At 45.0% G+C, this 24,255-nt stretch overlaps 3 protein-coding genes and 1 long non-coding RNA gene across 4 annotated transcripts in view; 3 read left to right on the forward strand and 1 right to left on the reverse strand.

Moving 5' to 3' along the window:
- The window catches only part of LOC109486460, a 17,116-nt gene extending 13,909 nt beyond the window's left edge, over positions 1–3,207 (forward strand). Inside the window, exons 20-24 of the mRNA XM_019790289.1 lie at positions 426–576; positions 909–1,061; positions 1,553–1,723; positions 2,615–2,733; positions 3,109–3,207. Coding sequence (XP_019645848.1) covers positions 426–576; positions 909–1,061; positions 1,553–1,723; positions 2,615–2,733; positions 3,109–3,207 — 693 coding nt within the window. The remainder of the gene's footprint in view (positions 1–425; positions 577–908; positions 1,062–1,552; positions 1,724–2,614; positions 2,734–3,108) is intronic.
- A 1,307-nt stretch (positions 3,208–4,514) lies between these two features.
- On the forward strand, positions 4,515–5,454 carry LOC109486483. The gene is made up of 2 exons (XR_002141198.1): positions 4,515–4,613; positions 4,874–5,454. It is a non-coding gene; the product is annotated as an uncharacterized LOC109486483 (long non-coding RNA).
- A 424-nt stretch (positions 5,455–5,878) lies between these two features.
- LOC109486526 (neuroligin-3-like) lies at positions 5,879–14,867 on the forward strand. The gene is given in 6 exon segments (XM_019790363.1): positions 5,879–6,297; positions 10,560–10,772; positions 11,135–11,397; positions 12,012–12,265; positions 13,994–14,089; positions 14,664–14,867. Coding segments are annotated over 6 exon segments (1,434 nt in total). The 5' UTR covers positions 5,879–5,893.
- Positions 14,868–17,733: 2,866 nt separating this feature from the next.
- LOC109486521 (forkhead box protein N1-like) lies at positions 17,734–23,849 on the reverse strand. Its single transcript, XM_019790357.1, is given in 8 exon segments — positions 17,734–18,830; positions 20,197–20,271; positions 20,274–20,446; positions 20,901–21,087; positions 21,549–21,591; positions 21,924–22,036; positions 22,586–22,838; positions 23,400–23,849. Coding segments are annotated over 8 exon segments (1,515 nt in total). The 5' UTR covers positions 23,840–23,849; the 3' UTR covers positions 17,734–18,599.
- Between the last annotated feature and the right edge of the window lie 406 nt (positions 23,850–24,255).

Genomic DNA, 24,255 nt, shown 5'->3' on the forward strand with positions numbered 1-24,255 from the left:
CACACACACACACACACACACACACACATATATATATATATATATATATATATATATATATATATATATATATATATATATATATGGTTACCAGATCCTCCAGCTCTGTCCTGCAACTTGCTACATAATGGTATTCAATACGCCCGAAAATAGTTTCATAAGACTGGTGGTACATAGGATACTGGGATTTTCTTTGACACAACTAGTAAAGATATACACCGAAACCTAAGCAATGTAAGAGTCTTAATGTTTGTGTAAAGAAAACCCCAATATCCAGGTATCCAACACCACAAGGTGCCTGCTACATCGCCAGTTACCATACTTTCCTTCTGAGAAGGTAAACATAACAATTACCAGTACAAGGATACTACATATCTAGCCTATTTTTACCAATAACGCTGTGTTATTGTCCGCTTTATTCACAGGTGATGCGCATCCCCATCAAGCAAATGCCGCCGATTCCTGAAAGCCCGCACTTCGAGTACTGGCCGGTTTATCGGGATCTGACGAACGGAGACCACTACAGCTTCTGGGCGTATGACGCTGACCTGAGGGCCATCCACATCACAGACACCGGTTGGTATACTTGAGTTTCGGAAGTATTGTTTCGGGTGGCGCTGGTGTAGGGTGAGTTTGTATGTTTGGGTTCCAGGCCACACGGCACGGAGACCACTACAGCTTCTGGGCGTATGACTCTGATCTCAGGGCCATCCACGTCACAGCCTCCTTTTTTTCTTTACTTCCGGGACGGAAGTTTTGTTTTCGGTGGCGCTGGTGTAGGGTGAGTTTGTACATGTATGTACTGAAATACCAGAATACAATACAAATTGGTAGCAAATATTTCGGTGTTTTTATGTATTAAAGAGATAATGATAATTTTTTTTTTTTTTTGTTTATTACTTCGGCAGGTCCCTTGCGAGGTTACATGCAGGAGTGTTACCACCAGGCCTGTGACAACACGGATCACCTGTCCCAGAACAACATGGCCTTCCTCAAGAAGGTTACAGACGCTACCATCGACGCCGTCATGACGCTGGCTGTCTTCCCAGAAACCTGCACAGGTAAATAGGTTACATGTTCGCGTACTGAAAGACAAGAACATAACACTCGAACAACCAACGATATCATATGGAATCCCCGATCTGGAGTTTGTACTATTAAATTACTGCAAAATAGCAAAATAGTACCCAGAAGCTGTTAAAACTTGCACTGATGGGCAATACATTTCATTCTTTTCTCATTCTACTACTGGACAAATACGCACTACTACTAGATTGTTTCCAGATGTTTTGCTCTTCTTCAGCGTCACTAGAATGAACTAACAGGGCTAGAATGTCAGGGACACTGAAGAAGAGTGATGGATGTCACTTGCAACGTTCGGACGTACTCTCAGTAATTTCTCCAGTAGTAAAGATTAAATTGTCTATGTGTATAGTTAAGCTGAAAGTCTACCCTTCATCGACTCGACCACATGATCTATTTGCTCTCAACAGAAAGATGAAGACTATCCTGATTTTAAACCGATTTGAAAAATTTTGTTTGTTTTCCGCAGACCCTTGGACCAAGTCCCCTGAGATGTTGAAGAGCGGGATCAACCTGAAAGGAAAGGTCTGGCACTCCAAGAAGTCTCGCAGTCCCTTCACCATCATCCTGAAGGAGTTCAAACCGAACGGAGCGGTGGTGGCCACCCTCAAGAACGGGAGCCTCACTCTGGATCTGGATGGTACGAACACTCTAGAAGATCTAAGAAAATAATGACTTGCAAGAATATATTGTTAGACTGACAGGGAAGAACTTTAAAGGGCCTTCTACTGCAGATATATCTTAACCACTTTTTCAGCACCAAGGAAAGTACCATTTTTATCTACACGTGCTCTAGTCTTTTCTATCACAAACACTAACGTTATCTGGCTTTATCTTTGTGTTCATTAAGGGTTAGTGGATGTAATACTTTGTCCAATCCTGGCCTCTTCCCTCATGGCCTCAACGAAACGTGGTCAGGGGGCGATCTGATCGTTTCATGAATAAACAAAGGCTTAACATAAAGACACAAACAAACAAGTTTACATACAATGTCAGTGAAAATACATTATTGTTTCCAAAGAAGATGTCGAACCCCATATCACCAGTGATGTAGAAATAGAACATTACTTCAGACCGGCAATGTAGTCAAATCTCACTCACTCACTCACTCACTCACTCACTCACTCACTCACTCACTCACTCACTCACTCACTCACTCACGCACTTATTCACTAGCAATTAGGCCAGGGGCACACATTTGCAATAGGCTATTGTATAATATTTGTTGTTGTTGTCCTTGTTTAACGTCTAATATCTTGCCAGACGTGGTCTTTTGGTGCTGGTTTGTGCTTGGTTCAGTTCAGAGTCAAACTTGTCTCTAAAGGTATTTGCCTCTAGGTGTCTTGTGCTTGTGTGATGCTGGAATAGTCTTTCGGAGAGCGCGTCAAATCGGTGCGTACTCGATGTACTCGATAGTGCTGAGTACATGACCGTGAAGCCCCGTGAGGGCATTGTTCAGTATCGTATAGAATCAGAGGTAGAAGGGCTGAGTACATCTGCATCTTAATATTGTTTACTGTTTCACGTTCAGGCCGCTATAACGCGGATAACAAGTTGCTGATCCTGCGGATGGCCCAGCCGAGTAACGCCGCCGCGCTGCCGCACAAGTACGATCCCGTGTACCTCATGAAGTGGACCATGACGGGAGAGGTAAGGGATTAGCCTCCTTAGCTCGCTAAACATGAAATGGCCTCTTAAACCAAATGGTCTCTTAGACCAAATGTGTTCTATACGCAATAGAATGAGCAGGCTAGCTCTACGAAAAGGGCTTTTTTTTCTTATAATGCAGTAGCCGGCCATAGAAGTCAGTACAAGAAGCCGAGTACAAATAGAAGCAATCAGCAATGAAGAAGATTCTGAGAAAAGAAAGATCGAGTCGTATAGAGGATGTTTCACGATTCTCCACTGGCGCTATGGACTTCAGCAATCAGGATCCTATATATATAGACCTAATGGGACCACTTTCGTATTGGCAAACTACCACACGTCATGCTTACACAATCTGTTCCTCTATCCCTCTCACAGGTAGTCGGGTTCGCAGGAGGCATTCTGTACTACGGTTTTCTGGCCGGACCCAACAATGAAATAGAGGAGTTCAGCGTGACCTATTCTGAAGGTAGATGACAAAATGTGGTTTTATTCAACAAATGTGTAGGTGTTGAAAATGGTAGTACTAGAATGTACAAACACATCTTTGTGTATGTATGTATGTATGTATGTATGTATATACATGAATGAATGTGTATACATGTATGTATGCACGTAAAACAGTTTCTGCCTTCCGAAAATAATTTCATCAGGTTGGTAAAACTTAAGAGATAAGGGAATTCTTTTTACACAACCAAAGAGTCTCACCTCGCTGACGTTTCAGTGTCTGTCAGACACCTTCTTCAGAGCTTCTGACTGGAGTACTGCATCTCGCCGCTATATGTAGCCGATGTAGGTGGCGCTTTTGCGGCGAGAACACTATCCCAAACGTGGCTTAGTTTGTACCCCCCTCGTCCCGGTTCATTACAGGAGTCTGTTGGTCCACCCAAAAGACAAACTACAGGACACGGCAAAAATGGACTGCATATACAAGATCCCTTGCAAGAGCTGCAGTGAAGTTTACATAGGGGAAACGGGACGCACATTTGGGACTAGATTAGAAGAACACAAGAAGGAAGCTGACAACATGGACACAGTGAAGTACACAAGATCACAGAAAAGACATGCACAAAAAGAAGAAAAGAAATCAGCAGTGACAGATCACATTGCTAGAAACAACTGCGTAATTGACTGGGAGGGGGCAAAGTTATAGACAGAGAAGACAATAGAAGAACCCGCTGGATCAAGGAGGCAATTTGGATCAGAAAGTCAACCCCTGTAATGAACCGGGACGAGGGGGGGTACAAACTAAGCCACGTTTGGGATAGTGTTCTCGCCGCAAAAGCGCCACCTACATCGGCTACATATAGCGGCGAGATGCAGTACTCCAGTCAGAAGCTCTGAAGAAGGTGTCTGACAGACACCGAAACGTCAGCGAGGTGAGACTCTTTGGTTGTGTAAAAAGAATTCCCTTATCTCTTAAGTTTCTGCCTTTTGTTCTAAATCCTTTTTTTTCACCAGACCCCTGGGCGTGCTGCTGCTGATAGCTGTATGTGTGTATATACTATACATGTGTGCGTATATGTGTGTGTCTTTGTGTGTGTGAGTGTGTCTGTTTGTGTGTGAGTGTGTGTGTGTATGTGTGTGTGTGTGTGAGTGAGTGAGTGTGTGTTTGTGTGTGTGTGTGTTCTATGTTCTCACTAACCCTTTTCTCTCCCCCCAGATCCCTCGGTGGGCCCTAACCAGGCAAACGTGGCCCTGGGCGTGCTGCTGCTGCTGTATGTATGTATGTATGTATGTACTATGTATGTATGTTCTAACCCTTTTCCTCTCCCCCCAGACCCGTCCGTAGGCCCTAACCAGGCAAACGTGGCACTGGGCGTGCTGCTGCTGATAGCTGTCATCGCCATCATCGTTCTGGTGGCGTGCCTCGTGCATGTTAAGTGAGTACGACTAGCAATCACTTATACTTGTAACTGATGTAACTGAAAAACTATGTAAATTTGCCCATATATGTTTCATAAATGGAGAAGAATATCATCACTGGTATTATTGTGTGTTTTCCCATGTATATTGTGTATTTTATATAGGTAACCCCAGAGATACCTGAAAAACAGGTCAGTAGACCTGAGCGTACTACTCTGGTTAAATAAAATAAATGAAATGGTATATTATGTTTTACTACTTACCTTTGTCACCTCAGGCGGACACACAAGCCTTTCACCGAACTGACTGAGAAGACGTCCATCAACACCTAAGTCGACTAGGCGAAGCTGTTTTAACGTCTCCGATGCTTTTCTCGCTCTCTTAATTGCACAAGGACTTTAGTGGAAAAGATATGTTAAGGCAATAGGTTGCTATTTTGCTAAAATGCCTTATGAAACTGTAATGTAATTTAATACTTAGAACCTTTCATTATTACTATGACATGAGCAACCCATGTTTAGTATAGACATGGCAATATTGCATGTACGACAAAATATGTTAAAATGTTAGGTCTTTGATGCAAAGATTCTTGATTCTTGTGATTTGAAAGTAGACGCACTGCATATCTGTCACTACGAGATTTAAGGGCCCCATCGCTTCAGATAGTATAATAAGACACTGATTTAGATAACTACATGGATCAATAAGATATCTAGAAACCTAGATATACAACATTACAAATTCTGTGTGATATTGGATTACGCACATGCATGCCACAGCCGAGAGTGTAGTTTTCTATCGGGAAGGCAGTTGATGCATAGATGTTGCTGAAATAAAGGTGTCAATTCTAGAAAGTCACTTCTTGTACTATTTTATCTTGTCTAACCATTGTACACTTGGACTCACTCATTCCAGCCGCCCTCAAAGCCTGGTAGAGGCTAGACCAAATACTCTTGAAGTATCTGTCTAGCCTCTACCAGGCTTTAGGAAGCGGCTGGAAAGAGTGGAAATTGGCCAAGATGCCGAGGGAGTTGGTCCGGTGGAGAATACAGGCGAACACACCAGCTAGCCGACACAGGTGTACCCATCATTTAGTGCGTTCAAATACTTCAACAGAAAAAACAACAACCAACAAACGCAGGTCACCTCATTGGATCGATTAACGCCCCAAGCCAGACATTTGTAGATAATATTTAACTCTGTACCCCGGTGTACCCTGGGTAAGCGTCCATAACCGTCATTTTGTTTTTAGAGTCTGCAAATTCAAGTGCATTTTTCTCCTCCGCTTAAAACCAAGATGTTGCTCAGACGATCTTCGATCTGTCTGCGAATCTTCGCACTGTTCTTAGTAGCTGTTTTCCGACCAATTTTCGGTCAGGAGAGCCCAACAAGAGTCACGGAATCGGGTACGATCATGGGCTCGACAGCCACCGTAGAGCGGGTGGTTGTCGAGCGGTACTTGGGTGTCCCGTACGCGTCGCCACCCTTGGGCAACCTCCGGTTCCTGAAGCCCCAGCCCGTGCGGGAATGGGAGGGCGTGAAGTACGCGAACGACTACGGGGATTCCTGTATGCAGTACCCGCAGCCCGAGAATATCGCCACCTCAGAGGACTGTCTGTACCTGAACGTGTTCGTGCCGAGGGTTACGCTGGAGGAGGATGAGACCAACATGGCGGTCATGGTTTACCTACACGGAGGACGGTCAGTACAACTGTTTTTTCTAGTTACAAATTTTATGTAACAAACTGATGTTTCGTAGATACATATTGCAGAACCTTACCGATACCACATGATATTCTCCTCCTTGTGCGTCTTATCCCATGCTCAACAGAGGGTACCGGTGTTGCACAGTATACATCAAGATATTCCTACCTCACAGGAGTTCTTACTTTTCAGAAACATCAAAATGACACCCTTCACTTAATCATAGATGAGCAACTTTATTATAACAAAAAAGATAACATCTAATACGCTCAGATTGAGATCAACAACCCACAACCAATCGCCTGCAAGCACCAGGGGCTGATGCATGGTGGCAGTAAACATCTATAAAGAACCCTAGTACTTTAAAATTACACTAAAAAGTGGAACAGATGAGCAATTAGCTAAGTATTACCAGTACTCCAAATAAGAGCGTTTACCGCTTTGCCTAAGAAATAATACGCGTAGACTATCCAGGGTTAACCGTGTCTGATCCCAACCCTAACCTATTCAAGCATAGATGGGCACTGTTCGGGATACGATAACCACCTGTCACCATCACCCTTCCACTAACCCCACCGCACCCGGACTAGTTGCCAATGGACTCGTCCAGGTGAGGTAATCCTTTGCTGTCTGAGTTAATAATTTACCATGAGAATGTCGCTGTTTAACGGAACAAAAGCTCGCTGCGTCAACACAAGCCGTGTGGGACTTAGTAACAGTGGAATGACGCTGCGAATGGACCCCTATCGTACCAGGCACGGCCAGGCAGCTTTCACAGTACCACAACAAGAGAACCATACCTGATCCTAACCGGGACCCATTCAGACACAGAACTAGATAGACACGGTTCTGAATACAAGAATCCCCTCTATCATATCACAATGCCAGCACCTTAGTAACAGTGGAATGACGCTGCGAACGGACGTTTATCGTACCAGGCAGTACCTGGCGGCGTTGGCATAAAATCCAAGTGAATCCTAGGGTGGCAAAAGACAGTATCAAATTGGCCAGGCAGTATCCATTGGCCAGACAGGGTGGCGTATGGATCCTCTCTGGCAAATGGATACTGCTTGGCCAATTTGATACTGTCTTTTGCAACCCTAGGATCTGCTTGGAGATTAGCGTTTGCAGTCCCACAACAAGAGAATCCGCTTGCATTTAGCAGTATAAACACCTTACGTCATAATCGTATGACATGTTCAAAACGGAATCAATGTGTTAATGACTGGGATGATAAAAAATAATGCATTTTACCCATTTGTAAATTGGTAAGATACATTACATAAACGTTATCGTGTGATGTGACCAGGAATGCATGTAGAGACTGACTCCAGTGTACATTCTAGTGCTATAAAGAAGCTGAAACTAGTAATCATTCAACTCTCAATAGAATGATGGCTGATAGGTCAATTAACGATCTTTCTCGTCAACCAGTTCCTTGTCCATCTACTACCTACTACCTACTAGTGTTTCCGACGAAGGAAACCTACTAGAGCAAAAGTCACTTGACATCTGATCGTTACCTGTTACATGTTTAAAAAAAAATATCCCTGTCCAAGTAGCTTATTTTAAAGGGAGAATAACCTCATTGACCTGTCCAACTTCATGTCATAAAGTCATACAAGTAGTCCGTTTTGTACTCGTACAAAAGGCTGTCACAATATTCCCGTCAAAAGCTTGGGTGCATAGTGCATACCGAGTTCGCACTTTTGATTTGTCACAACAATAAATTTTAAAACGCATTCAGATATGTCCTCTAGTGACACGAGGTGTGTGTGACGCAATGTTGATTCTCCTACCGTCTGTCAACACGACACTCCTGTGTCAACCAACGGTGACCCGGCACGAGTGTCACTCCGCAAACAGACACAAAATTGAATCTCCAAAAACCTCACAGTTAAGAGGGCCTGCATGGGGGGTAGTGATTACGAATTACGCAAAATTTTCGCCGCCAATTACTAATTACGTTAAAGTCTCAGAGCTGATTACGACTTTACGCTTTGCAGATTGTTCTATTACGAATTACGTTGATTTTTGGGAGGCTGCCTACGGATTACAAAGACTAAAACGGCCTGATTACGCCTTACGAAAAAAGGCATGCAGACCCCCAGTTAAAGCTTCCTATTTAAATCCACTTCTACTTTCGAGCCGTCGGATACTTCTTCTCTTTCTCGAGTCACCAGTCGCCGCTAGATTACTGCGAAGGGATGATGTGGGGTTGTAGGTTTGTCGGGATTCGGTTGGGCGTAGTCATGTTGCTGTTGGTCGCCGTCGCGGCCGCACAGAACCCGACAACGGTTACAGACTCTGGGCGAGTACTAGGCTTCACGACAACGGTGGAAGGCGTAACGGTTGAGAACTACCTCGGGGTTCCTTACGCGGCAGCACCGATCGGGAACCTTCGCTTCAAGCCACCAGAAAAAATCCGTCCCTGGGAGGGAGTGAGATACGCCACGGACTTCGGGGACCAGTGCATGAGGGCGCCGCGCGTGGGAACGCAACCGTCCGCCGCTGTGGCCATGTCCGAGGACTGTTTGTTCCTGAACGTCTTCAGACCACGGACAGCCGAGACGGAGGACCTGGCGGTTATGGTCTTCATTCCTGACGACGGGTTAGTCTGTATAGTAACTTTTCCCTAGAACCTAAGCCAGAACCTATCCAGAACCGTGCCTATCCAGTTGTATATGCCTGAATGGGTTAGAGCTAGTATCAGGCCATGTCTGAGGACTGTTTGTTCCTAAATGTCTTCAGGCCACGAACAGCCGGCGCGGAGGATTTGGCGGTTATGGTCTTCATTCCTCATTCACGACGGGTTGGTGTACATCATACGATAGTTTGTGTATTAGCTGTCCTCTTAAACTCTGATCAATGGTTATCGTATCTGGAACCGTGCCTATCTAGCTCTATGCCTCAATGGGTTAGTGTTAGACCGTTTAGGATCAGGCATGGTTCTGGATAGTCTCCACGTATATCCAAGAACGTAAATTTGTCCCAGGCACGGGTCTGGATACCCCTCGACTGGATAAAGCATTCTCTGGATACAACAGTACAGTTTGTGAACAGCATATACGAGTATCTATCTTTCCAGGGGTATTTCACCCTATTTCTAACTTCCTCGTGGCACGCTACTGTACAGTATACAACCCTACAGTACACTAACCTACTGTACACAAATATGCCCACTCCTGGTTTATAACCGGGCAGGGTCAATAAGGAAATACACAGCGTATGACAACATGCGTACTGGTAGTTTTTTGGTGAGCATACGTGTATCGTTAAGTTTTCAACAATGGCTAGGAGAGTATATTCAGATGATATGTGTAGGACTGTGCAGGATACCTGGTAGTCACTGCAAATAGATACCCAAATATTTCGTTGTTTGTTGACGTAACGACTCTGTTATCTACTGAATGTAGATTTAAGAGTGTCAATGCAGGGATACAACATAACTGCTTAACCATGAAGCATCAAGGCTTGCTATGACTACCCTAACTGCTAGACTATGCACAATTTGGACATTACTAATCACTTGCGTAATCGTTACACACAAAAAAAAACCTTAAGTGTTGACTTCCTCTTTGAGGGTTGTATATTCAATGAATCATCGTTGTATTCCTGTACATGTAGATACAGTTCGGACGCGGCGACCTCCTATAGCTATAACGGGGAATGGCTGGCGGCGGAAGGGATGGGACACATACAAACTCCCCATAAACCAGCACCCCTCAAAACAATACTTCCAACTCGGAAATAACAATTCCATTTTGTCGACTTTCTCTCTTAGCACATTAGATTCAATGAATCATCCTTACTGTCAATCCGCAGATTCAATTTGGAGACCTCGAGGTTCTACTCTGACATGAAACACAAAAACCTCCGTTTAACCAGCGCCACCCATAACAATACTTCCGTCCCGGAAGCAATAAATCATTGTTGCAAATCATCAAAGTAATGAATCATCCTGTATATTTACTTCGGCAGGTTGAAGACACAAGGACACAACACTGGGCCTGCTAGGGATTCGAACCCAGAACCTTTAGACTCAAGTCGAAAAACCGTAACCACAAGACCATATTGTGTTTCTACAGGTTCAATTCCGACACTGCGACGGCCTATAACGGTGAGTGGCTGGCAGCAGTGGGAGAAGTGATCGTGGTGACCGTGAACTACCGTCTGAACGTGTTCGGGTTCCTCAGCACCGGGCACCCATTACTATACTTCCGTCCCAAAATTAATCATTCCTTCTTGTATTCCTGCAGATTTAATTCGGACACGGCGACGGCCTATAACGGAGAGTGGCTGGCAGCAGTGGGGGAAGTGATCGTGGTGACCGTGAACTACCGTCTGAACGTGTTCGGGTTCCTGAGTACCGGGGACCGGACGGCCCCGGGGAACTACGGGCTTCTGGACCAGCAGGCAGCCGTGCAGTGGGTCAGGGACAACATCGACAACTTCGGCGGGGACCCTAACAGGTGACTGATCTACAGTATTTTCATATTAGTTAAAGTAGTTTCTGCACCAAGTAATGCATAGGGTGGCGCCCACCTTCTTGTATAGCCAATTCTAGTGTCATATATATTGCCATGTTCCCTCAGTGTAAGCTCAAGATGTTGTAACAATGCAATCATTTGTTCCTTCATTCTACTTTGTATATAATCAGTAGCGAAACTGCATTGCACTAGTAGCTTCTTGAAAAGGCATCTTGCTTTACCTCAGTTGTGGATGACTGCTTTACTTCATGTATAATCACTGGCAACAAGACAATGTAAAGGCAACGTATATCCCCAACCGAGTTTCAAGTAATGATCGTAACATGACTCCCATTTTTTATCAGGATAACCCTGTTCGGCCAGAGTGCGGGCGGTGCGTCGGTCAGTATGCAGGTTCTCTCCCCGCAGAACAACGGCCTCTTCAAGCGGGCTATCTGCCAAAGCGGCGTCGCCATGAGCCCTGGCATGATCAACCTGGACCCGTTGGCGTCTGTCCGCGCGCTGTGCGAGTACCTGAACTGCCGTACCCAGGACCCGGTGGACATGGTCACGGTGCTCAGGAGGGTCAGCGCTAACGAGCTGGCACGGGCAGCAGCAAGGTTCACAGGTAAACAAGTACTGGTTAACAGCCATTGAGCGTAGTAACACAGCAGTTTTGTACTGTTTTGTACAGTACAGTAAATATAAGCGGCATTATTACAAGACCGGACTGTAAGGGATTTAGATAGATGTTGAATACCAGGACCCGGTGGACATGGTCACCGTGCTTAGGAGGGTCAGCGCTAACGAACTGGCTAGGGCAGCAGCAAGGTTCACGGGTAAACTTGGTGATTTGTTTCTAGCCTCTACCAGGCTTCGGGAGGTGGCTGGACAGAGTAGAGTAGAGTTTGTCGCTAGAAGAGTAGTTTTTGGGGTGCGGCAAACTGTACTCTTCCGGCTGACCTACTCCCCCGGCATGTTATCTCTCTATTTGGCCTCCCGAAGCCTGGTAACTACACTGAGGGGATCTGGACCTCCGAACTAGACGGAGACTTGTGCCTGATTCTAACCCTAATGCACTAAGCCATACAACCAGACACGGCTCTAGATACGATAGAGACTATCCAGAACCGTGCCTGATCCCTTACCCATCCAGGCATAGAACCAAATTATGGATAGCGTACTTATTCATGTAATCATTCCTAGTAATTTAGTTGTTACGTTATGTGCCCTCTTCATCAGGTAACTACACGGAGCGGATCTGGACGCCCGTGATAGACGGAGACTTCCTTCCAGACGACCCTGTCCGCCTGCTGGAGCGCGGCTCGGTCCCGGACAGGCAGCTGCTGCTGGGCTTCAACCAGGACGAGGGCGCCTACCTGATGATGGAGGGTCTACCGGGGTACTATATCAACAACAGGGCCACCTACAACTACTACATGAACGCTTCACTGTTCCACGCTTTCCCTACTAACACTGAGGTAAGTTCATGATTCGTTGAAGGTTGGACAGGTAAACGACATTATAAGGGCATTTTGGGTGGGGGAGGGCATGCCTGGCTACTACATCAACAACAGGGCTACCTACAACTACTACATGAACGCCTCACTGTTCCGCGCTTTTCCAACTAACACTGAGGTACGTTCATGAAGGCTAGACATCAAGGCAAACTACATACCGAAAGAGAACTTACTGTACGAAGCTCTGTTAGTGCAGCAAGACTTGCACCGATGTAAAATACCATGCTGGATGTCAAATATTACTAGAATACTCGAGGAGTCAGGTTTTGCCTACCTTTTACTCCAAAAAGACAGAAACACATCATCTGCTCAATCTGAATTACAACAAAGACTAAAAGACAATTATCTTCAATATTTCTACTCAGAAACAAACTCCAAATGCAGCAAAAATGGAAAACAAGGAAATAAGTTAAGAACTTACAAAACAATTAAGCTTACGTATGAAAAAGAACAATATTTAGATGTACAAAACTTCAGTCATCGCCGAGCAATGACAAAATTAAGGATTAGTGATCACCAATTACAGATCGAAATCGGTAGGTACAACCAGACTCCTGCAGACAGCAGAATTTGCACTCTATGTAACTATAACTGTATAGAGGATGAAGCACACTTTGTTTTAGAATGTGCGGTGTACAATGACATCCGGAAATCTTTTATTAGCTCCTTACAGTTAGAAAAGAAATTTGCATACTTGCCGAAAATAGAATTGTTCAAACATATTATGACATCCAAGCGCTATGATATAATTGAAAAAACTATGTAAATTTGTTCATACATGTTTCAAAAAGAGAGAAGAGATCCTGTAATTAGATCTTGTAGATAGAGAAATAGCATACGAATGTAACAATTGCTTTTTCTATTCTTGTTACCAAGTTATTTAACTTAAGTGCCCGTGTAGGGCGTGAACATGCAATAAAGTTCATCATTGTCATCATTGTCATTGTCATTATATCATTCCCAAGTAATATGTATTCCCTACTAACACTGAGGTACCACAGATGTTGGTACATGTAGTACCAACATCTGTGTACATACTACCTTGGTACATGTAGTACTTTTTACAACGTCCTTGGCTCAAGTAAACATCAATAACAAAGTACTACATGTACCAAGGTGGGTGAAGGTAGACAGCAAATCATCACCTTGCACTTCAATAACAACATTTCCCCATGTCCAGGCGGTTGTAGAAGCCGTTGCTTTAGAGTACGGCTCGTGGAACGAGACGAGTGCTGATTCTCTGCAGCAGACCTTCAGTAAACTACAAATATTCACATGCATCTTCCCAATCTCTTTAATGATAACATTCAAGTCCAGACGGTTGTTGACGACGTTGCGTTAGAGTACGGCTCGTGCACTCCGAGTGTGGAAACCCTGCAGTAGACCTTCCGTAAACTACACAATCATCATCCGATATGTCTTTAACATTTGATATTCCCTCTCATCCCAGGCTGTAGTGGAAGCCGTAGCGCTTGAGTACGGCTCGTGGAACGAGACGAGTGCTGACTCCCTGCAGCAGACCTTCACCACGATGGAATCAACGTTATTTACAAACTAATTACTTACGTTTCCAAGGGCATTAACGTACAATAAAGGTATTTCATTCATTCTTTATCTCCTTAATTTCATCTCCCATTCTTCTTAATTCTCCATGCCCAGGCTGTAGTGGAAGCCGTTGGACTGGAGTACGGTTCGTGGAACGAGACGAGTGCGGATTCTCTGCAGCAGACCTTCACCACCATGTACGGAGACTTCGCCTACATCGCCTCCACCATGCAGATGGCAAACCTATACAGAAAGGTAGGACTCGTGTTGGCTCATGACGCAGACACGCGTCAGTCAATGATCTGGCCTTGAGTCTAGTCTGTCTGACGGGGTTCCGGATCTTAATTTGGGAGCAGAATAAAGGCAATAAACATGGGTTCCAGGTTATCGGTGTTCTCCAAGATTGAGGTTAAATACGGTAGTTTAATTTCTAAATTTGTGTTTTCTATCTACCTAACAAGTGCAAAGATAAACAGACATTGGGTAAGGCATAGTGTTCTTATTTATTTCTGTTAGCCTGTTTACAAAAACGTTCACTGTCAGGGCCTCATTGGGCCTTCTCCCTGGCATAAGGTCTCCAGAGCTTGTGGCGTTCATCTTTAACTGTAGATAACCATTCTCGTTTCCAATAGGAGCTCAGGATTCTCTGTCACTATGGAAACCAGTCATCACGGTCTCCAACATTATAGTAAATGACAGTTCTAGCAACACTTGGTCCATGTCATAAAGCGTTTACTTCTAGGGGGCTGGGCAGTGGTAGGGCTGGTAGAAGATGTGCTAGTGATGTATTCAGGTTACATCCCTGTATTCCTTTCCGTTTTGTTCGCAGTTGAGAATGTCTACGTACGTGTACCAGTTCACGCACGCTCGGCGGTCCACCCTGCCCGCCTGGGCAGGAGCCGTGCACGGGGACGAGCTGTACTTCCTCTTCCCCACCGCTAGGGGGAACAACCCCGACCTCATGACGGACGACGAGATGCAGCTGGTCAGGGTCATGATGACGTACTGGTCAAACTTCGCCAAGTCCGGGTAAGATTATCAGATTGCTTTTAACAATTATTGCAGTTAGATACTAGATGTACAATCTGTCGTTCAGTGTGATATAGCCGGCTGCTGGTAGGGCTATGATGATGTACTGGGCAAGCTTCGCTGGGTGAGATTGTGTTCATACAAGTCTCTTACGAACAACGAAATTTCAGCATCCTAGCTGATAGGAGGTCCAAACTTTCACTACGTCTTGACGTCTACGTAGCCAGTCAAAAATCAGGACTGTGGCATGTCAAGAACACCAGATATCAAAAGAGGAAATTCTGCTGCAGTACCAAGGAAGAATGCCAGGGCATCCAAGATCTAACCATCTCTTTGATATGTCAAGACAATATAACACACATCAAGTTTCATGACAATTCATGTAGCTTCTTGAGTTATTATATTGTACATGATCAACTGCATACACACAAACATGTACATACACACTCACAAATGCTACCAGAAACATAACCATCTAGGTAAAGGTAAAAATGTCAACCTTCAAATATTTCCAGATAATTGCGACGACGAGTGTGATTTTTGCTGGAAGAACCCGTAGCTGAAGTCAATTTGAGATATGATATGAGATATGATGTGAAATATAATATGATATCCTTTCTCCCAGGAACCCGAACAACCCCTACAACCCTGTCCTGCCGACCAGCTGGCCCCGTTACCAGGGTGACCAGCGGTTTATAGACCTGACCATCCGCATGTCGGACACCTCCGCAGGGCAGTACATCCGGCCCAGGAGGACCTTCTTCTGGACAAGGATGATGCCTGCTCTAGACTCGCAGTCCTGCAGGTATGTTTTTTTCTATGAAGATTTACCACATTTGTGGAAGGATTGACATAACAGGTGACTATCACCTCTTCAAGATGTCAAACCTGAGACCAGACTGTAAGGTTTGAACCACTCACACCGGGAAGGTCCCCTACTCTTTTCGATAAGTGCAGTATGTTTTTAACGTGCATGGGGCGTGGCTCTCCCCAAACACGGGACCTCCATTTAACGTCCTATCCGAGGGATAGTTTTGTAGATAGCCGTGGTAACTCGGTAAGCCTTTTGTATGTATACTTAGGAGCCAGTATAAGAATACAAAAGACTTGCCGAGTCGCCACGGCTATTTTGTTTTATTTTTCTTCTGGACCAGGATAATGCCTGCAGTGATATTGCAGGTATGTACCTATGTCTAAAATTTATAGACTGGTCACAGACATGTACGGTGGGAATCTATCTGCTGAAGAATACTTGAGACTGTTGATGACCAGAATACGGACGGCAACGCGTGGCTGGAGGCCCTGTGCACACACACACACACAGACACACACACACACACAGGAAGGGAAAAAGAGCGGATGAGAGAAATAAACAAAGAGATAGGTACACAGCGAAAACGGCCTTTGTAAAGTGTATCTACTGTTTCAGTCCCGAGACCGTGGACGACCCGACCACGAACGGTAACGCTTGGCTGGAGGAGGAGGTTTTACTCGGGATGCGGAGGAACGACCTCATCCAGCTGGGCGTGGTGGGAGGGGGGCACACACAAACAAACAAACAAGCATAAAAAACAAACAAAGAAACAAACAATCATAACAAACAATACATGGCCGGAGGAGACCGTCTTGTGTACACATACAGAGACATACAGAAACACTCACACAGACAGAGAGAGAGAGAGAAAGAAAGAGAGAGAGAGGGGGGGGGTGAGTGAGAGAGAGAAAGAGAGAGAGACGGGGAAAACAACCTCCGTAAACAACCTATATTTCCTTTTTCAGTCCCGAGACCGTTGACGACCAGACCAGTAACGGTAACGCCTGGCTGGAGGAAGAAGTTTTACTCGGGATGCGGAGGAACGACCTCATCCAGCTGGGCGTGGTGGGCGGGATCGCCATCCTCCTCATCCTGGTGTTCATCATCTCCTGCGTCATCTGCTGCAAGGTGCTGTCCCTCAGCAGGATCATGCGGTACGACGACTCCAAGCTCGGGCTCAGCAGCTACGCGTAAAATACTGTGTAACGGTTATAGCTTTTCGGTATTTTGAAGTATACTAGTAGTAACTGTATCTGTCTCAGTGTCCTGTAGATTGCTGTTTATTAGGTCCTGTCTCTCAGCAGACCCATGGTAATAACGACTCCAAGCTGGGACTCAGCAGCTACGCGTAATGTAGCCTGTTTTATAGCTTACTCTTCGCTGTCCAATGAATGAGGGTTGATGTTGATAATGATTGTCAGTTTTGGTTTAAAAAAAATGCGCGTACGTGAGTGACGTAATTGGAATTCGATTCCACATGCTTCAAGCCGTGTAAATATGCATCGAGAAGCAAACCAGTTGTTTTATACATTCTTCTGTATTGATATGTGGTGTTTTGCTGGCTATGTAGGAATTGGAAATCTAAATATACTTTCCCTAACCAAAATGGAAACTACGAAAGGTTGTGAAATGTAACGTTCTTACTGGAGATGTAAAGTTTGTGTTGTTCGTCTACTCTTTCTTTAACAACTTTTCTTCTTGTTTTGGAGGATATTACATTTGTTAGACTGTTTACTAAAATGTCCTATTTCAGATTGTATTGTTGAATAATTGCAACGAGTTTGTGAATAAACTGTTATGCACAACGTTAAGGGCTCGAGCTGTCTTTTTTTTAGTATTGAAAGATTAAAGAAAACGTCCACCCCTCTACTGCGGACGAAGCCATGAAAGCATATCAGCTTATGACTGACAAACGTCGACCTTTGTTTGAAGCAAAATAATGGAAAAAAAGAAACACTGGTGTATCAGCTACACAAGAACACACATTTACTTTGTACAGAGGGAAAATAAGTACACAATGTTAGCAGCATCGACAAGGTTACATGGTCCACAATTACAGTGCTAGCATAGTGTGTTAAGTCAGCTGTTTCTCAATCCAAAAAAAAGCTGGATTGCACCGTAAAAAAAGTATTGCACTTACAGCACGATAAATTCACACACAATGGAAAAATATATGGGTACTTTTTGACTCACAAAGTTTCAAAGTTTTACATGGGATACAAAAATAAAGCAACTCCGTCTCTTTTCTGCACACTTTTTACACGTTTATACAAAGAAAATTTCACCAGCTCGCCCTTTTGCACAAAATGAAAGGACGCTTTTTCCTGCGCCTATTGGCATAGCACTTAGGAATCATAGGCATCCTTTGAGCCTTCTTGGGATTTGCCCTTGGGATTCGACCTTGGGATTTGACCTTGAGATTTGACCTTGGGTTTGCCCTTGTGATGTCCCAAAGGTGAAAGGTCTGTTGAATTCCCATGAAGCTATGCGATACGTGCAGACCTCGTGACCAAATTGTGATACTCTACCATTCAGACTGCCCAGCGAATAATGATTTTAAATTTTAGTTGATTTTCAAGATCGTTAATGGTTATGGTAAATGCTGGCACAGGTTTAGGAGTTAGGGGTCTGTACTTCATGCAATCTATTCATTCACAATCGCTGGGGAATTTTCTCCAATGGTAGAATATCTCACAGAGGCCATGGCGAGCGTCTAGGCGAAGACAAAGTCATTGTCAGTCACTCTTTAGCCGTCTGAACAATGACAAAAAAGCCCTTCTGTACAAATATACATAAAGAAAGGTTACATATTTACATGGCAAATCTATACTAAGTTTCTACTTCTAAACTACCACTACGGCTAAACTACGTTGTTGATAAATAATACGGTTATATACAAGACCAGTCAAGTCTATCTACTAGTTAGTACAGAGTTAGTGGTGCTCCTGAGTTGTAGAAGTGGCCCTGGTTAAAGCTGTAGGCCGGCTCGTGTACTGAGTACGCTGCTGAGTACATGAGCGGGTCGCCCTGCACGATGATCCAACTGTCCGGCGTCTGATCGGGCGTGCCTCCTCCTGGCGATGCGGTCTTCCCTTCCGGAGACGGTTGCGTGCTGCTGTCAGCTGGTGACGGCGCAGTTGGGGAGGGCGCACTCTGCAGAGGTCACAACAAATATGGTATAGGGTTACATTTACAATATTACATTTACAAAGTAATTAGGGCATTTACAAATGTTTGTCTTCATGAATTCACACAGGGATGGTCTAGCTCAACTACTGCTGTTTATTCTGGCTCGAAGACATCCATTTATGTGGTGACCAGCCCCTCTAACATAGTCCTGCTACTTGCTACATATGATATATGTAACCCACGCCAACACCACAATGGGTCTGCTACAGCACCAGTTACCATGGTGACAGACTTCTGGTCCAGGTCATTGACCTTATTGTTTGAAAAAGAAGAAGAAGAGAAGAAGAAACAGATCAAAACGTAATATTCTTTCGTTCTAGGTAAGCATAACAGAAAGACACGTATCTAACTTAGTCGTCGGTGGCTAATGGACACTCCTCTGACCGATGGACACTGCCTTGCCACCGTATGATCTGCTTTGAGATTAATCTAGTCTGCGATTGTACCTACCTGGCTGTGGTTGTACGGCTGTGTGGTGTAGCCGTTGTGCCTGAGTTGTACTTACCTGGCTGTGGTTGTACGACTGCGTGGTGTAGCCGTTGTGCCTGAGTTGTACTTACCTGGCTGTGGTTGTACGGCTGTGTGGTGTAGCCGTTGTGCCTGAGTTGTACTTACCTGGGTGTGGTTGTACGGCTGTGTGGTGTAGCCGTTGTGCCTGAGTTGTACTTACCTGGGTGTGGTTGTACGGCTGTGAGGTGTAGCCGTTGTGCCTGAGTTGTACTTACCTGGCTGTGGTTGTACGGCTGTGTGGTGTAGCCGTTGTACCTGAGTTGTACTTACCTGGGTGTGGTTGTACGGCTGTGTGGTGTAGCCGTTGTGCCTGAGTTGTACTTACCTGGGTGTGGTTGTACGGCTGTGAGGTGTAGCCGTTGTGCCTGAGTTGTACTTACCTGGCTGTGGTTGTACGGCTGTGTGGTGTAGCCGTTGTGCCTGAGTTGTACTTACCTGGCTGTGGTTGTACGGCTGTGTGGTGTAGCCGTTGTGTCTGAGTTGTACTTACCTGGCTGTGGTTGTACGGCTGTGTGGTGTAGCCGTTGTACCTGAGTTGTACTTACCTGGGTGTGGTTGTACGACTGCGTGGTGTAGCCGTTGTGCCTGAGTTGTACTTACCTGGCTGTGGTTGTACGGCTGTGTGGTGTAGCCGTTGTGCCTGAGTTGTACTTACCTGGGTGTGGTTGTACGGCTGTGTGGTGTAGCCGTTGTGCCTGAGTTGTACTTACCTGGCTGTGGTTGTACGGCTGTGAGGTGTAGCCGTTGTGCCTGAGTTGTACTTACCTGGCTGTGGTTGTACGGCTGTGTGGTGTAGCCGTTGTGCCTGAGTTGTACTTACCTGGCTGTGGTTGTACGACTGTGTGGTGTAGCCGTTGTGTCTGAGGCAGGCGTCGTCAGGCCGGTTCCCCACGTACCGCCGACGTACGGCTGGCGGTCGGCTGCGGGGTGGGACGCCGCCGGCTCCTGGGCGGGGCCCCGACAGGACTCGGGCGGGGACCGGGCGGGCCCCCGGCACACCTCGGCCGGGGACGGCACGGGAGACGGGCTACCCGAGGACGACGGGGTACAGCCGTCGTAATGAAAATCCACTGGAAATGGAAGAAAAGGGCATTTCTATTACTATACTGCACGGATGAAAACTTCATGTCCTATTAGAAATATAATGGCTCTCCCAACAATGCACCATATATACACATGTCTCAGAATTGATAACACAATTATTTGTTAAAAATACATAAATGTGTACGACTAAAGTAAACATTTTACGTTAGTAAACTAACACTTTACTTGACCATCTCAATCAAATAGAAACTCTTGTTTGTTATGATGTGTGTGTGTGTGTGTGTGTGTGTGTGTGTGTAACCAGCAGTGTATGTATGTTTGTGTGCGTGCACGCGTGATTGTGTGTTTGTGAGCGTATGTGTGTGGAGTTTGGGCATTGGGAGACTTTGACGTCTTACCAGGGTACGCATTATGTGTTTTTCATGTTTGTGTATGTGTATGTGGAGTTGTACATGTGTATGGGTGTGGGTGCAGACATACCGGGATACGCCATGCTCCTCCTGATGGCCTCCGGGTCCTTCTTCTTCCACTTACGGACCTCAGACATCATCTTGTCCACCTTGTCCGGGTGCAGCGCCCACAGACAGCCCTTGCGGTTCGGGTCGGCCTGGGACGGCTCGATCTTCAGGAAACACTTGTTCAGTGACAGGTTGTGCCGGACTGAGTTCTGCAACATGGTGAAAGAAAAAAATGTCAACTTTTAAAATAAGAATGACACGACACTGAGTTCTAGGCAACATGGTGGAAAAAAAACACAAAGATACTAGTATGTTGAATATCAATACAGCAAATTTTCAAATGAGAATGACACAACACTACCACAAACTTTCATGTTGAGATTTACCACATTTGGCTATTGCATTTTTACTCGGATGTCAACCCTGCGATGGACTATAAAGTTTTACCACTCACGCCTGAAAGGACCCCTTCTCTTTTTGATAACTATGGTGGGTTCTTTAACGAGTTTAAGGTGTGATTCTCCTCAAGACGTGCCATCTACAGAAAAGCTTGGCATTGTCTCTATGCTTTGTCTAACTTAGATCTGTCAAGATTGTGTTGTCTTGGAATACACATTCTATCCTAAATTCCCACTACAAACAAAAGCAGGTGAGCAAAAGGCAAACTTACTTTCCAGCCATCCGGCGCTGTTTTGAAGTAAGGGTAGTGCTCCCTGAAATGAAAAGAAATCAACTGCATATCATCTTGAGTATTGAGTAAATGATCAATCAGTGTGTTAGGATTGTAAAGTTCTTGATGTTTAAGTTGCAGCTGTTTTAGTTATACATTGTATACAGATGGTGATTTGTTCAATTGAAAAAAATATGAAGGTAATGTCACTTCAAAACTATCCCAGTGTTTTATCAGTAAGTTTACAGGAATTGTGAAAAATTCATTTTTGAAAATAAAATTTTTAAGTACAGCTAATGACTGGTGACTTATGGAAGTTGTAACTGGAAGTGCCGTAACGTTTGAAACTAACTGATAAACGTTCCGACACTTTACCTGATGAAGCTGTATATCTCCGTGACGGGCATGTTGCCGGTTCTACTCTTCATCATGGCCAGCGCGATCAGGCAGCTGTACGAGTAGGGAGGCTTCGGAAAAAACTCATCGTCCTCAGAGGTGTGAAAAATGTAAAATGTTTTATTTTATTGCAAATTCATGCCAGAGGGCTAAAAAAATTGCAAGAACAGAAGAAACATTTGGTACAAGAACAGGCAATTACACAGAGAACTACTGATAATCCCTAACAAACTACTGCCAGTACTGGTAAAATAAGGAGATCTTGTAATTATGTAGATAGGAGATAGAAAAAGAAAAACGGAAAACTTAGGAAAGGAAATGAAGAGAAAGGCATTTCTGACTTGAAGCCGAAAAAGGGAACACTGGGAAGAGAGAATGCACAAGAAGAAGAAGCAGACAAGCAGGCGACAGAACTTTCATTAACGTTGAAGGTGGTCGCCTTTAATCTCCAAGCAGATCTTTTGGTGGGGGTAAGACCGTATCAAATTGGCCAGCCTGTATGATGGGGAAATTGTTACAGACTGACAAATTTGATACTGTCTTACTCCCACCAAAAGATCTGCTTGGAGATTAGTCGCTTTAACTGAAAGAAGAAGAAGCACAAGCAACAACATTGAGCGGAAAATAACATCAACACCAACCTCCGAGTCTTGTGCAGAACATCCCTGTAGCCGGTTAGCTGACGGCGAGTCGGCAAAGCCGCTGTACCGAGGGCTGGCTTCGGAGGGCGGGCTCGGGCTGCCGCTGGACGCGGAGCCGTAACCCACGAAGTCGTTCCTGTACTTCATGTGTGCGTTGTTGTCCTGGTTTATGGAGTTGTAGTTGTGTCCATGCTGCATGTGCCCGGTGGTTGCACGGACACCGCCTGGGACGGAGTCGGTGTACATCCCCGTCCTGGAGAAGACGTTTGTAAGAGATAGTAGAATATTCATCAATCAGTGACTGTTTTAAAGGTAGAAACACGTACATGCGTACCTCCAAATTTGCGATGTCGATTGTATATCTTGATCACGGAGTGACCTAGTCTCGCGAGAACACGAGACAAGGTCGAAACTTGTGCGGGTCTTGTATTATAAGGGTTTGTAACTGCACCTTGTACGTGATTGTAAGCTATATGACATTGAACGTGACATGCTGTTTAGAACAATCCACCTGAACAAAATGTGTAAAGGTAGAACAAGAAAAGAGATCATGATTTAATCATCTCATGACTACCACTTACATCATCACCATAATCTCCAAGCAGATCAAACGCAGGCAAGGCAGTATCCATTGGCCAGAAGAGTGTCCATAGCTATAGGTGGGGAAATGGATACTGCCTGGCAAATGGATACAGACTGGCCAACTTGATACTGTCTTACCCCCACCGAAAGATCTGCTTGGAGACCATGCACTTAGCCCCATGGGCATGAACACGCAATAAATAAAGTACAGTACACAATAAACAAAGTATACCTGACGCCGCACGGGTACGGCTGAGAGACAGGCGAGAAAGTCCTCGGGTTCACGATCACAGGATGGTCGCCTGGAAACTCCGGGCCGCCGCCTGAGTACTTCTCATGGCACGGAAAACTGTAGTCATGGAAGTACGGATAGTACCACCCTGCAGACTTCTGTTGCCAGTCCCGTGCATAGTTGTAGGAATCCCCTGCTGTAAGACCGCCGTAGTTCGGGTCGTGTGTGAGAGAGAGTTGGTCGATGGTGTTGGTCAGGACTTGCTGCATTTCTGCCCGTAGTTCTTGGATGGTGTCCTGCACAATGTAGTTCATATCGTTTGGAGCACAAGATGGCGGCGGCAGGAAGACGATGGAAGTGTCGGCTGGCGGGCTCACCTGTACCTGAGTTCGTGACGTGCCCTCACCGGCAGACAATCTCATCAAGTCGGGCATTAACATTCAAATTTCCCGCCCAAAAGTGACGGGCCTGATTGTCGTCATTTGCATAAGAAGGGATACTAACTGATAGTCTTATCTGTCTTTGTTGGCCGATTCTTAAACGATTAGCAACCTTTTATTAATAGTACAGGTCATAATCATGTGTCGAATGAGCTGGTCGAATTGTCTATGCTCAATGAGTCAATAGTCAATACACAATGACATGAGCAATATGATAGCACTTTGCGCGTTACACAATTTAGTGTTTAGTGCGACGTCATTCAGTACTGTACATTAAATGTTGTGTCATTTTGGACTTTGATTATAACGTTCTGGCATGAATTTTATTGATACTGACTCTGGGAACAGAGAACTTATGAATTTCCTGAAAGAGCCTAAATTTTCGGCTCCATTTATGCATTTGTGTCGTACCACGT

This window comes from Branchiostoma belcheri, unplaced genomic scaffold, assembly GCF_001625305.1.
Source record: "Branchiostoma belcheri isolate BF01 breed outbred unplaced genomic scaffold, Haploidv18h27 scaffold80, whole genome shotgun sequence".
Classification (NCBI taxonomy): domain Eukaryota; kingdom Metazoa; phylum Chordata; class Leptocardii; order Amphioxiformes; family Branchiostomatidae; genus Branchiostoma; species Branchiostoma belcheri.